This window comes from Lutjanus erythropterus, chromosome 9 (assembly GCF_056507025.1).
Source record: "Lutjanus erythropterus isolate fLutEry1 chromosome 9, fLutEry1.hap2, whole genome shotgun sequence".
NCBI classification, from domain to species: domain Eukaryota; kingdom Metazoa; phylum Chordata; class Actinopteri; order Lutjaniformes; family Lutjanidae; genus Lutjanus; species Lutjanus erythropterus.
In genome coordinates, this window is record NC_139325.1 from 33,787,871 (window position 1) to 33,803,696 (window position 15,826).

The 15,826-nt window shown below is 39.1% G+C and overlaps 1 protein-coding gene across 1 annotated transcript; it reads left to right on the top strand.

The window, feature by feature from the left end:
* The first annotated feature begins 535 nt into the window (after positions 1-535).
* On the top strand, positions 536-7,143 carry gapdh (glyceraldehyde-3-phosphate dehydrogenase). The gene is made up of 12 exons (XM_084727245.1): positions 536-638; positions 1,127-1,172; positions 3,722-3,821; positions 4,284-4,390; positions 4,805-4,895; positions 5,022-5,137; positions 5,671-5,752; positions 5,915-6,066; positions 6,166-6,244; positions 6,361-6,444; positions 6,550-6,647; positions 6,744-7,143. The coding sequence occupies exons 2-12, from the start codon at positions 1,150-1,152 to the stop codon at positions 6,811-6,813; spliced, it is 1,002 nt and encodes a 333-aa protein (XP_084583371.1). The 5' UTR covers positions 536-638; positions 1,127-1,149; the 3' UTR covers positions 6,814-7,143.
* The last annotated feature ends 8,683 nt before the right edge of the window (positions 7,144-15,826 follow it).

Consider the following 15,826-nt stretch of genomic DNA (forward strand, 5'->3'; position numbering starts at 1 on the left):
TCGACTGCATAAATGGATTCAAACAGACTGAAGACGCCTCCTCTGCACATGCGTAACGATCATGTGTTCACGTCCAGTGACCGAGATTCAACTCTGACTTCTGCTGAGGAGATGGAGAGGCAGAGGAAGGGTCTGAAAGTGAAGGGTCATGGTCTTTGGACATTAAATGTCACAGTCAGGAAGACAGAGATTTGATCCTCTGTGTCTCTGTGTGTCTGTATTTACTGAGAAGGTCAGTGAGGGACCCCTCTCTGTTTACAGTGCACTCTCTGAGGACTTTAATATCTGAGTATCCATATCCAGACCACTACCTGATGAGGAAGGTGGAAACTGGCCTGATAATCCTGGAAAAAAAATGTGAATCCACACAACACATTTCAGAGTTTTGGGCCTATAATTAACAGCAGAAATAGAAAGATAAGAGAGAAACTTCTAGGCTTTTTTAACTCACATGAAGTTGCAGAAGCCAGCTTGCATGCTGACGACCTTGACATTCAGAGGGGGCGGGGCGAGGAGCAGTGACCTATGAGGGGGGGCGTGGCTTTAAACTCCGGTTAATCATAAAAACACACAGCTAAACTTTGCTCTTCCCCACTCACACCCGGAGTCGCAAGGCAGACTGAGGCGTCTCACAAACGGTAAATACCTTCAATAATGACACGATCTGAATGAGAGAGGACGAGGAACCTGCAGGGCCTCAGGATCAGGCTGCATGACTCAATGATCTGATCTGAATCACCTGAGACAATCTGCTCAGGCTTCACTGGGCCTCATTTTAAAGTCCATTTGCTCAGAAAGTTAAAGGAGCTTTCCAGATCTGTTTTAAATGTATATTTCTGGCTGCTCACGAGTTGCTTTTGCATTTACTGTTTTTTATTTTGTTAGCAGGGTTTACACTTGTAGGACAAGTTCTGGTTGAAACTTACTTGAACTGTGGTCCCAGATAGCTTATCAGTGGAATACTTGTGCATGTTCATTTAAACTCTTTGCTTATCTCAATGTACAACCTTAGAGACTGTCATTAAGTGAAAGCTAATATATGGCCTCATAAATGTTGGTGCATTAATATTAACTGGACGCATTGTTCCTCCTCTTCTTAATTCTCTCCTCTCATTTCTCCCTCCAGAGGACTAAAACAACCCAGGCAAAATGGTCAAAGTCGGTATCAATGGGTAAGAGCTCATTTTTTTCCCACTCAGCTCAGAGAATCAACCAGAATCCCCTTTATTAACACGACTAACTAAGCAACACTGACTCAACTTGAACATGTCAGTCTGTGCAGCTTCTGCACCCCCACAGTCACACCTCTATCATCTGTGCCACATTTAACTGTGATTTAATGTGATGGTCGCCTTGCATCAGTTTTCAAACTGTTTTGCAGTGGTGGAAAGTAACTAAGTGCTTTTACTCAAGTAGCATAATTTTGACATACTTGTACTTTACATTTTATGCTACTTAACACTTCTGAGTTACTGTTTGGAGGTAAATGTACCCTTTACTCTCCTACATTTATTTTTATTTCACTGAAACTTACTTTTTACATTACTAATCTACCCAGTGGAATACAAAGCCTTGATGCATTACAAAATTAAAATGCTCTTACATGTTATTTGTTGGTGATTTAAAAACGGCGTTCTGCATGATGAGTACTTTTACTTTTGACTTTTACTTTATGGACATTTTTCTAATATTACTTCTGTACTTGGGTAATATTTGAATTCAGCACTTTTATGTCTAACTGACTTTGTTGTTTAGTATTTCTACTTTTATTCAAGTAAAAGATCTTAGACCTTCTTCCACCATCCATGCTTCTTAAAGCTTATTTGGTTATTTTGGACATTATAAAATAATTATTAGAAAAGATACATGGACAAACACACTTAGTTTTAAGTGCATGAATTTGAAGTAAATAAAGGCTTACAAATAATTCAGTGAAAGATGAGCTGAATTGCATTAAATCAAGAGGGAACAGAAAGTACAAAGATGATGGATGAATGAATGAATGAATGCAGTAATTTAACCTCATAACAGCATAAGGATTCAGACTGTGATGATGATGATGATGATGATGATTATTAATAATACAGATTATAATCTGTATTATGCAGCATATTTTCCAAAGTTACGAAGCATGGTTCAAACGATGCTAAATTAAGTGTAAAATTGAATTTAAAAATGGCATTAATGCTGAAATAAAATTGTGCAAATAAACATACAAGTCTGTAGTTTGTTGGTACTAAAGACAGTTGAAAGATAAAAGTTACTACAAGGAATATTGTGTTGATTTCGGAGCCCCCTGTGGACAAAAGCAGTAGTGTTTTTCTGTCATCATGACCACATGATGTCAAAAATGACATTATCTAAATAAAAACCTCCTACTTTTAACTAGTTAATATGCTACTCACTCATCTGTAACTCTGCCTGGAAAAATGTAAGAGCAGACTCCTTTCAAGAGAAGGGCATTAAGAATAACTACACAGAAATAGTCCATCTTCTCGCTAATGGTCTGACTTTCATAACAAACTAAAAACTTCCTGCTTTAAGCTGATAACAGATTAGTTTGAGTGTTTTGAAACTGTCGGACGCTTCAGAAGAAACAGAAGGATTTATAGCCCTCAATATGACGAAACCACTTGATAAAAACTGTCTTTATCTGACTGTCTTTAAATGATTAAACCAGTGTTCTGAGCACAAGACAACTGCAGGTCTGTCTGTGATTAATTAATAGTCACTACAGAATGTTTTGTAATGGAGGACATGCACAGATGCACACATAGCAACCTGTGGACAACCACCCAGCTTTGAGCTTTGCCCCTCAGCTGATAACGACGCGGGCTTCGACATGGGGGTCATTCAACAGTGGGCTGTTCTTATGCCGTCTGCATCAAGTAAAAGAGGTCCTGCGTAACTTAAATATTATTGAACGTTCAGACATAATGTGACGTTAAAGTCTTGCAATCCGTATCGTGGATCAGGGGTTTATCTCCCCGCCCCTCGTCCTCCTGCCCCAGTGTCTGAGAACAGTTCATAGTGTAGGCCTATCTGTACCAGGATTTTGGACCCACAGTTAAAAAGTAACTCGGCCTCTTGATCAAACAGAGCTCTGCCGTCACCAGGATTACCACATTAGGAGGTTCATTTCGACTTTAGCCCCGCAGAGAGAGAGGAGTGTGACGGTAACGCACACCTCCCTCAGCCCCTCCTCCTGAACCTTGGCCTTCTGTCAGCTGAGGCCTCAGGTCTCCTGGTCACTTCTGTATTTTGCACAATGGAAGGAACAACAACACTGATGTGACGTAGGCCACACTTGGTTTGAACTGACTGTGCAAACCCTGATTTTGCACATTTGAATGATTATTTGCATCTGGAGCTTCACACCTCTGTGATTCTGAGACATGACCAGTGGCTTTGATCAGAGTTAGGTGGTGTCACAGCACCATCTGGAGGCCGGACTACGAAACTCTATTCAAAAGAGCTTTATTGGCCTGGGAAACGGGTGTTTACATTGCTGAAGCAAGTGTGACAAACAACAGAAAGCTAAAAAAAAAAAGTTAAATGACAAAAAATGTACATTGCCAAAGTAAGTCAAATTAAAAAACGCATAAACAGAATAAATGTGGTTTTGTGCTTAGAAATGAGTGAATAAAATGGCTGTAAAACTGTATAAACACTGCAATCTTTTAAAAAAATTTCAGATATTTTACTATTTTTTACTTTTCAGATTCGGCCGCATCGGTCGTCTGGTGACCCGTGCTGGTTTCACCTCCAAGAAGGTGGAGATTGTGGCCATCAACGACCCTTTCATCGATCTGGAGTACATGGTAAGTGCAGGAGATGAAGAATGAAGGATTTGGATTTGAAAGCAACACCAGGCATTAGCCACATTTTTTGGAAATTTAGATAAACTGCGACTGATGGCTGGTAGCTTTTTCAGTTCCTTTTGAAGTTTAGAAACTTATATTAAAGTCTGAGAAGGATGATAATAATTCATTTTAAATAGATTAAAATATTTGTCATTTCCTGACATTGTTTTTATATTTTTTTTTAATCTTGAGCCAGTTTATTCAAAGAGGGAACTAAATCAAAGTCTTACTATACAACCATTTTGTATAATGACAAATATCTTTCATCCATGCACAATCTACATTACATAATATATACTGACTTTGTGGTGCTAATCATCTTTATATTTAACTTAATTTCAAATATCATCTTTCATGCTTTTGTCAGCTGCTGTAATTTGACTTTTTAAAAAAAACCCAACAAAAACCTTTGCTCTTTAGGTCTACATGTTCAAGTATGACTCCACCCACGGCCGCTACAAGGGCGAGGTCAAGGCTGAGGGTGACAAGCTGGTCATCGACGGACACAAGATCACCGTTTTCCACGAGTGAGTTCACTTATCAGGCTTCAAATGTAGAAAGAATTTATTTAATTACAGTTTCACAAACGCATGTTAGCAGAAGGAAGAACTTTTGCTTTTCAGATGCTGTCATTTATTGTCTGAAGCTGCTGTTCTGCCTCCACAACTGTTCTGATATGGGGTCTTTAAGGTTTTACTTTAAGTCCTGTCAGTTTGCTAAATACCTCCACCACTGTACAGATGTTTGCAGTGCCTAAAATCTACATTAATGCTGATGTTTCACACATCTGCTCAGTGACCACAAATGCCATTTCAATGAGCCATGCACACACAATACACACATACATTTTTATGCCTAATTATGGCTCGAAAGGCTCGAAACTGTGTAAGCATTAATTGTGAGGCTAACGTCGTCACTTCCCTCTCCGCGTCTGTCTTCAGGAGGGACCCCGCTAACATCAAATGGGGTCAGGCTGGTGCCCAGTACGTGGTGGAGTCCACTGGTGTGTTCACCACCATCGAGAAGGCCTCTGTACGTGCTCAATCCTCTCCCTAACTCCTGACAAAACCATCATGTAAAACAATTACGACATGTGACGTGCAAATGGCCTTAAAAAAAAAGCACATCGATTAAATATTATTTCCCAACACATTTCAGGCTCACTTGAAGGGCGGTGCCAAGAGAGTCATCATCTCTGCACCCAGCGCCGACGCTCCCATGTTCGTCATGGGCGTCAACCACGAGAAGTACGACAAGTCCCTCCCAGTCGTCAGGTAAGAATCAGAAAGTTTCTACAGATGTTTTTGTGCATTTCAGTGGGTTGAAACTGAAAAGAAAACATTTCTAAATGTGAAATTTTCAGAAATACTTTATTAACCCCAGAGTGGATCAAGTTCCTGTCATGTTGCAGATACTCACTTCAAGAATAGAAAATGTATAAAAGAAAATGGACAATAAATTTATAAATGTTATGCATAATAATGTTCCCTAATGAAAACATGCAAATAAGGAATGTCAAAATAAAGAAATGTAAGGATTATGTACAAACTGTGCATCATCCTACAATATGAAATGGTATAAATAACAATGTTGTGTATATATTGCACAGTTGAGTTATTGGAGCGTCAAGTCATTTAGGCATTTTGATACTAAATTTAAAAATTTAAATCTGAAGTTTTAATTGCGCATTTCAATCGGTATGCGTCTGCTATTGGTTGGACATGCATTTGTCAAACAAAAGCTTTTTTGAGATGTTGCATTTTATTTTGAAAATCCTCACTGATGCCATTACTTTGCCTCTCTGCAGCAACGCTTCCTGCACAACCAACTGCCTGGCTCCCCTGGCCAAGGTCATCCATGACAACTTCGGCATCATTGAGGGCCTGATGGTGAGGATTAAAACACTCCGCTTGGGAACAATCTGGCAGAGAAATGATAAAAACGGCCCCTAAAAGCAGATTAACAAACTGCTCAGAACGCCAACATAACAATACAAAGTTATAGGCGACATTAAGCCACGTTTAATCATCCTCTTCCCCCGTGTCCATCAGAGCACAGTTCATGCCATCACTGCCACCCAGAAGACTGTGGACGGTCCCTCCGGCAAGCTGTGGAGGGACGGACGTGGTGCCAGCCAGAACATCATCCCCGCCTCCACTGGTGCTGCCAAAGCTGTCGGCAAGGTCATCCCCGAGCTCAACGGGTCAGTTCCAGAGACGCGCGACCGATGACCAGAAGTAGAGTTTACATTAGAGAGAGTTTAGTTTGTGACGTTTACCTTCTTTATTTCTGTATTTTACAGCAAGCTGACCGGCATGGCCTTCCGTGTCCCCACCCCCAACGTGTCCGTGGTTGACCTGACTGTCCGTCTGGAGAAACCCGTGAGTTAAATAGTCCCCAACAGACGCACTTCTTACTCCTGTTAGAATAATAATTGCTCAACATAGTGCATGTGAAGACTTAGGTCTGACTGGAACACGATCTCTTTTCTCAACAGGCCAAATACGATGACATCAAGAAGGTTGTGAAGGCTGCAGCTGATGGACCCATGAAGGGCGTTCTGGCATACACAGAGCACCAGGTTTGTGTTTCTCTCTCTCTCTCTCTCTTATCACCGGCCTTTAAACCGTTTGTCAGTCAGTATTCTCGTTAAAATGCGGCGTCCTCTCTGTTCGCTCTCCCGCAGGTCGTCTCCACAGACTTCAATGGCGACTGCCACTCCTCCATCTTTGATGCTGGCGCTGGCATCGCCCTCAACGACCACTTCGTCAAGCTGGTCTCATGGTACGCCTCCATCTTGGATTATTTTCAGTACCTCATATCTATTTTCAGTGGCGATGATGATGACTCCTTTTTTTTTTTTTTCTTGCTTCTTGACAGGTACGACAACGAGTTCGGATACAGCAACCGTGTTTGCGACCTGATGGCCCACATGGCTTCCAAGGAGTAAACCAAACCAGCAAGCCAACCGTCACTGCACTACGCCACATCACCCACATTCTCCCGATACCAGAGTTGTAAATTTACAATAAGATGTTGTATTATCTGTGACTCTGCCCGGTTCCATCAGATCCTCGACTCACCCCCCCCCCATTAGATGCCTGAGGAAATGTCCCACAGAAAGCAAATGAAAAAGATTCGAATTGGTGACCAATTACTTTTTTGTATTTGTTAAATACCCTGTTCTGTTCTTGTGTGAGATGGAGTGAAGGTGTGAGAGTCTGTCTGTAGTACTGAAGTGCTGCAGTCAGTAGTGGAATAAAGTCCTCTGTTTGTGAGATTCACGTCCTCGTTTTTGCTCTTTTGTCACTAATCTGTAGAAAAACTGCTCCAGTGGGATTAATGCTGATATCTGCAGATGGATTCTGAATGTGGGTCAGTGACTTTAGCAAACCCTTCCATGAGATTTCTTTCCTTAAATCTAATATCGACACTATAAAAAAAACCAAAAAAACATTTTAGTAGTACAGCCCCAGTTCAAAAAAGTTGTAACGCTGTGTAAAACATAAATAACAGAATGATTTGCAAATCATTTCTGTGTTCAGCTGAATACAGTGCAAAGACAAGATATTAAATGTTCAAACCGATTAACTTTATTGGACAGGAGCAACAAAATGTCCAAAAAACGCCTGTTAGGAATGTTTTACAAGGAAGACGTGTTAACTGGCAACAGGTGAGTATTACAGGGGCGTCCTCAGAAAGGCTCAGGTGTTCACAAGCATGGATCGACGGAGGTTCATAACTTTGTGAATCTGTGTAGGCAAATACTCTAAAAGTTTCTCAACACAAAACTGGGAGGAATTCAGGGATTTCACAACAACCTACAGTCCACATGATCCTTAAAAGATTCGGAGAATACTGAGAAATCTGTACAAGCAACAGACAAGGCTGAAAACCAACACTGAATCCCTGTGACCTTTGACCCCTCGGACCACGGCGTATTAAAAACCCACGTAATTGTTTAAATGATACTACGCGGTCTTCTTTGGAAAACCTGTCAGTAAACACAGTTTGACGCTGCATCTCTAAATGCAAGTTAAGACTCCATCATGCCAAGTGAAAACTAAATAACACCCAGAAGCTGCAGAGTTTTCTAGAGCCTGAGTTCATCTGAGATGAACTGACAGAAAGTGTAAAAGTGTGCTGACAAGTCCACACTTCAGATTGTTTTTGGAAATCATGGACGCCGTGTCCTAAAGAGGAAAAAGACCATCCACATCGTTACCAGTGCAGGGTCCCAACTTTTTTTGGCAGTTGGTGATGGCAGTGTATTTTTGTGGATTATAACAACTTGAAGGTACATTCAATACCTTTGACCTGCGACTCTTATTTCAGTAAAAGCACCTAAGTTCTTCTTCTTCTCTTATTGTTCGTCTGACGGCATGACATCCACGTCTTCTCCAGATCTTTCCTCCTGCAGTTGAGCCACCATTTTCTCCTGGTGATCCGGAAAGAAGGTGAAGTCTAACGCAAGACAAAATTATATTTTGTGATCAAATAATGTATTATGTTAGGTATAAAATGGTTCATCTGAATTAGTTAAATTGTGTTGTTTAAGTTTTTGCAAACTCACTGAACAAAACCAGCTAAGCAGCTGTGTTCATAACTTGTTAACTTGATTTGAAAAAAATAATTCATTTGTGTTTTGCCAGTATTACAAGTATTTTTTAAAATGTTTTTTCCAGCATTTGTCTTATTTTAGTGCGTAGATGGTTTCGTAACATGGCTCTTCCCAGCGGTATCTATCCATTTATCTGATTCTGTGGATGAATTCTCATGTGGGTCAGTGACTTTAGCAAACCCTTTCATGAGGTATCATCCATATATCTGATTAGTTTCCTCCCGTGGGAATACACCCACAGCTCTTAAGTCCTCCGTCTCTTCATTAGGTGGGACTGCGGAACATCATTTCTGCAGGTTTGGCTGCTCAGATCGATTCTTGCACCACCGTAAAGCTTTTACAGAACGGTCACATGATCAATTTTTACTTTTTTTCCCTCCCTTTCTACCCCTGTTAGTCCTGTTGAGTACCTGGGAGAACTGTAGCATGGCTAACAAAAACTGACAAAAAGCCAGTGGTTCAGTATGAATGTTTTTTAATGATTTATACCTGCACAGGATTTATTCTCACAAAATGTCTGAATCACTGGTGAAGGGAGCTGCTTGAGGAGAAGACATGAGTTCTTGGAAAAGATCCTGTTAATTGAAATGGCGAAGAGTTACGTGATACTGACGGCTTTACAGCAAACTTTTAGTTCTAACACATCAAGACAAAAAAAAAAAATCACAATTCACAATTCTTCCAGTGGAACCCATCTAAGTATGGAGTACCACAAAGAAGAATAAATCTGTGAAAAAAAGAATAGTTATAAGCATTTTCATGTATTTTCATATTTATTTGTTCATTTATTTCTGTATTTATTTATTCATATTCATTGTGCATATAAATTACTCTATTTTTTCTTTATATATTTCATTTTTTTTTTAAGTCATTCATGTATCCATTATTTTTTTCCTTGTTCTTTTCCCTATTACTTTTGCTTTTCCTTGCAGGGCCAAGCTGTCGTTCAACTGGCTCGAGCATATCTTCCTGAACACATGAATCTTCTGGATGCAAAAACAAGAGGAAAAACAAGAGCAATAGGAAAAGAATAAGGAAAAATAAAACGATAATGATAAATAAATCACATATCAAAATAAATATTAAAAAACAACTGAAAAAATAGTGCAATTTAAATGCAAAAAAACTACATACTTTTAAAAGTATATATAAATTAATGTATACGGGAACAAATAATCAAATATGAATGACAATGCTTATAATTGGTCTTTTTATATTTTGTTATTTGTCCTTGTATTTCTACATTTATGTTCTTATTCTTTTTATGGCACTACTATGACTCCATACACAAGAAGCTCCTGTTATAAACAGCATTACAGTAAAAAAAATAATTGTTGGATGAAGTTCAGAGCTTGACATGAGTCTTTTTCAGTCAGGTCCAACCACAGAAATGGGAGAAATAATAGTAATTTCTTCAGTTTGGGTCAAATTGAAGCACATATGTAAGGGATGACGTAGAGTCAGTGGGTCTTGAATCAGTCTGAAGGGGTCTGATTTACAATAATGACTGTTCACTGTATGTTTTCCCACTTATTGCAAAGCTGCTTTTTAAAAGTTAATCAACAATTTGACACAAATATTGATGTAAAAATGATTTGTCTATGATCAGAACTGTGTTGACTGTAAAATGAGTATTCAACAAATCCATGTAATGATTATTTATAAATCTCAATAGTATTTCTCAGAGCAGCTTTTTTTCCTGAGGCTAAACTCATCCTCATCACTCCATGATGAAAAATATTTTTATTTTAATGATTTATTAATTATTCACCCCTTTTTACTGTATAAAATATTTAAATGTAATTAATGTTTTTGTGAGTAGCATAAAGGGGAGTACAACTAGCTTCTTGTTATTATGAAATGTCATTTTATAAATAAATAAATACATAAATAAATCAGATTAGGAATAAATTCTGCAATAAATAAAACTTGTCCTTTAAAAATGTACTTCTTTTTTAAATGGTATTTATTTATTCATTGAACTATTGTGACTTGTTTATATATTTATGTTTATTTCAATATTTATTGTCATTATCATTGTCATTGTTGTATTTATTTAATATGGGCTAAAATGGCATTAAATTATTATACAATCTTCCATATCACCTGATTAGTTGACATGTGAAGGCTCATATGTATTCAAATCAATTCTATGTCTTCTTGTTTATTAAAATATAAAATATTACACAGTTACAAGTAAAAGTACTGGTATTAGACAAACCGTACAGAATACATCTCTCTCCAAACTAAAGTTGGAACTTTTTGTGTGTTTTCCTTGGCCAATAATAGGAAACACTAACAACTGATTAATTATTAATAATTTTTAAGATACAAAACAGATTTGTTTCCCAATTTTTTTTACTCACTTTGAGTCTAACTTTAATTTTTTGTATTCAACAAATGGCTCCGTCAGACAAAACAATGCACGATGTAGAAGTTAAAGTACAGACTTGAAAATCTACTCATAAAAGTAGAAGTACCCCAGAAACCATTTAATTACAGTAATTTGAGTATTTGTAATTAGTTACTTCCAGCCTTGCAACAGTGAGCATCATAATTAAAGTGTTGTGTAAGAGGATTGATGTGTGGATTTGATTGAATTCAGTGGATAAAAAAGAAAGACAATGCAGAGAGGAGAGATGAGACAAGGCAGGACGGAGGTTAAACACTCTCAAATACCCCCACCCCTCTCTCTCTCTCTCTCTCTCTCTCTCTCTCTCTCTCTCTCTCTCTCTCTCTCTCTGTCTCTCACACACACACACACACACACACACACACACAGTTTCTCCTGCGTGCCTCCTGCTGATCATTTCTGAGCCAGATTGTCAAACAGCAAATTTTCTCTCCAGAGAAATGCCACATGGATTTACAGCGGGAGGGTTCAGATTAAGATTATATGGGAATATAAGAGGAGATCTTTCCTGTAAAGACCAGCTGAGAGACTGACAGACAGACAGGAGGACGGTGAGTACTGATGCTTGTTTTATAATGGGGATTTTTCTGCAGGAAAAACACAGCATGATCAAAAAAAGAGAAGCTTTTGGAGGGGAGCCATCCCCGCTTAGAAGAATTTTGATTACGTCTGTTCTGTTTAATTATCCTCTCTTTTGCTGTAATGTGACTGTGTGTATATCATACTGCTGATTGCCAAAAGACACTCATGAGCCTCAGCTGACCACCTGCTGGGATCATCAGAGGGTTAAATGTTAAAGTCCTGCAAAGGCAAATGATGGAAAGGAGCCCTCGTTCCTTTTTCTCTGCAGCCGCTGGTTCAACAGGATCATCACAAGCCTTTATTTATTATAATTAGTCATTTATTTATCTCAATATGCTGGTTACTTTAACACAGTCACTCCCAAACACTGAGTGGGGACCCACAGGTGATTTTATTTGGGTTGCCAAATAAATAAAAAGACGATGGAAGAAATTTAGTAGTATCTTAATTACATTCTTATAATTCAGTAGTCTAAAATGTTTAATATCGTTTTCCAGATGAGAGGAAATAAAACCAATGAGATGTCCTGTCATTCTTTGAAAGTGGGTCCCCAGAAAAAAAGATTTGGGAAACACTGCTTTAACATATAGATAGACACCCCCATGACTCCCATGTTGTTAGATAATAAACTTACACAACAAATGGAAAATGGTGTAGTAGAGATAGAAGGATACCAAAAACTCAAAGTACGATAATATCACAATAAAAAGGCCATGATGCTGTATTTATCATGATTTTAAAAGTGAAGAAAAATTATGTCTTGAAAATAATTTAAATAATATCTGCATGTTCAACACTTCTGCTTCTACTTTCTTTCTTTAAAGGTACTACAGGAAGATTTTAACTGGTTATGACACTGTCTTGATTTATATCTGATGCCTTCATATGACCTTCATAAGCAAATAAGACCGTCAGCGTGAAGGTTGGCTATATTTCTATATAGTTTGTCTTACTGGCTGCCACTGTGCCATGAGCCTGTGTTTATATTTTCCCAGCCAAAGTTGTTAGCCAGTTAAAAATAAGCAGGGGGAGATAGTGGGGGCCCACAGTCTCAGATTTTTAAAAACATCTGATCTATGTAATTGTTAACTATTTGTAAGAGCCATATTGATACTGATATGGACATGGATATTGTTATTGCTATTGCTAATACTGTTTTAGTAATTTTCCTTTAAAAAATGTTGAAGCGCTCCTTTAATGACACTGCAGGTGACATCACAGCCACTTAGTTCTCAAACCAGTTTAAGCAGCCTAAGGAGCAATACAGTTTTTTGACGATGAGCCTAGTTGAGCTGAAAGAGAATCTTGTACCTTTGTTTATACTTTTTCAAGTAAAGTTTTTGAACGAAGTTACTGCCTCAGAAGATTCTTTTTATGTCAAGCTTATTGCCAAGGGACTGCTTAATAGTGGTGGTAATTATAAGAACACTGAATGGAAGAAAGGTTGCCACCACATCTGAGTCAAAAAACTCTGCTCATGACGGAAAGAAGAACGGATTAATGTGGATTAAAGCCGTTTCTGCATGGATGAGGAATCGACACAAGCCCTCATATTGGAAAAACGTAAGCCTGTGGATGCCTTGCAATACGTTTTCAACTGCTAAGTAAGCTCACACACAGAAAGCTAACAGGCTGGAGTCAGTCAAGTTGCTTCAATTACCTCGTTAAGAGCCTGCTCGTCGGAGCCTGTCGGAGCTGCGCAGCAGATATATAGTGAATGCATTTCACTGAAGTGGATTTTGGATATCAGCTGTTTGAGGAAGAGTGTTGTACATGTGAAGACACTTCTGGAAATTACTTTGTCTGTGGAAAACGGACTGCTTTTAAGCTCAATCTGAGTCAAGTGGTTTGTGCTGTAGCCATGGAAGGCTCTGACCAGAAGAGGGCGCCAAAGCCCACAGAGAAAGCAGTGGATGATAAAATAAGCAGGCTCATTGGATCAAGAAGAGGTAAATTATCTCATCTTACAAGCATGATGAAAAACCTTGATAATTTGAAGCTTGATGAGTCAAATGTGGATGAAGTAGAAGAGTTGCTTCATGAAAGTTTTTACAAAGCATACACTGAGTTTGAGGATATAAATGCTGCAGTTGTTGCTTTATTGGATGAAGATGAAGGACAAGCAGATCAGCATAACTGGTATGAACCAAGAACAGCACCTTTGAAAGACTTTGTTGAGAACACTGAAAATTGGTGTGCTGCAATGAGAAAGAAATCTACAGATAAAAATAATGCAAATGAAGTTAAAGGTGCAAATGATAACTCAGGAAGCAAGATTAGTCAGGATGACATCAGAGTAGAAGACAGCATATCTCAAGTTGCAAAAAGTTGTCGTCATAATAAAAAGAAATCCTCAGTTGCTTCATCAACAACTACTGGGTCCTCAGCACGTATGAAGGAAGAAGCAGAGCATGCAGCCTTAATGGCACGTTCAGCAGCTTTTGAAAAGAAGCAAGCACTGGAGATGGAAAAGCTGCAGCTGAAAGCTAAAATGGAACAGCTTGCGCTTGATACGGCTATCGCAGAGTCTAAGGCAAAGCTCAAGGTGTTTGAGGAATATGAAGGAAGCATTCACAGTAACCAGTCACAGAAGCATTCACAACGTAGACCTAAAGAAGAGAGCGATGGTGCTATGCTAACCTCAAAGGCTGCTGCAGGAGGACATGCAACATATGTTCCTGGCTTGTTGGTGCAGGCTTCACCAGACACACAACCAAATGAACCTCGTGGCAGTAACCACCCACAGGTAGCAAGCAATGAAAGTGGACTGTATGAAGTCATGCAGAAGCAAAATGCTATTACTGAGATGCTTGTAAGGCAACAGACGAGGTCTTATCTCCCTTCTAAAGGCATTCCAGTTTTTAAAGGTGACCCTCTCACTTACAAATCATTCATCAGAGCCTTTGAACATGCAGTAGATAGCAAAACTGACAGTCATCAGGACAAGTTGTATTACTTGGAGCAGTATACCAGCGGGGAGCCACAAGAACTTGTTCGTAGCTGTGAGCATATGTCAGCTGACAGAGGCTACCATGAGGCCAGAAAGTTACTCCAGAGGCAATATGGTGATGAGTTGAAGATAGCAAATGCATACATGGATAAAGCTTTGAGATGGCCTCAGATCAAATCAGAAGATGGTAAATCATTGAGTGCCTATGCTCTCTTCCTGATTGGATGTAGGAATACGATGGATGATATTGAATTCATGGAAGAAATGGATAACCCTACTAATATGCGGGTTGTTATTTCGAAGCTTCCTTATAAAATAAGAGAGAAGTGGAGAACAACTGCTTTTGAGATCCATGAAGCAGGAAGAGGACGAGCAAGGTTTTCTCATCTAGTCGACTTCATTGATCGGCAAGCAAAAGTAGCTTTGGATCCACTTTTTGGAGATGTTACAGAAGGTTCACAAACCATCAAAGAAAAGGAAAAGGCTACCAAAGAGAGAAACATCAGGAAGACTGGACAAAGAGAAAGCACATTTGCTACAGGTGTGCAGGACAGAACCATGGAGGCAACTGCAAAGAAAAGCAGCCCTGTAAAAGGTATTGTAACAGCCTTTCACAAACCTTGCCTGTTCTGCCAGAAGAATCATCCTCTTTCTGTCTGCAATAAAATCCAAGAGCTGACAAACATAGGACGTATAGACTTCCTGAAATCTAGAGGCCTGTGTTTCGGATGTCTTACCTTTGGACACCTTAGTAAAAATTGCAAAAAGAGACTCAAGTGTCAGATTTGTTCTCAGTTGCATCCAGACATACTCCATGTGAAGACAGAGGATAACAGTGCTTCTGAAAAGATGGAAGAAAACAATACTGAGAATGACGTAGTGTCTAGTGCCTATGTGTCATTGGGTCAGGAGTTGTGTGGAAACACTGGGGCTGGAGAAGAAGAATGTGTGCTTGCTGTTGTACCAGTTAAGCTTAAGTCAAGAAAGAGTGAGAGATATGTGGAAACATATGCCTTTATAGATCCTGGTAGCACAGCAACATTTTGCACTGAAGACATTCAGAGAAAACTAAATCTCAAAGGAAAGAGCACCCAATTTCTTCTTGACACAATGGCTCAAGACAACTCTGATAGTCACAAGTTAATGAAGAGTGTTGTTCTCACAGATCTTGAGGTGTGTGGTCTTGAAGAAAACACCTACATTGAGCTCCCAAAGGTGTTTACACACAGCCACATCCCAGTGAAAACAGAAAACATACCACAACAGAAAGATATTGCACAATGGCAGTATCTGAAAGAAGTACGCCTGCCATGTATTAAAGCAGAAGTGGGAATACTTATTGGTGCCAACGTCCCAAAAGCCATTGAACCATGGCAAGTCATAAACAGCGATGGTAA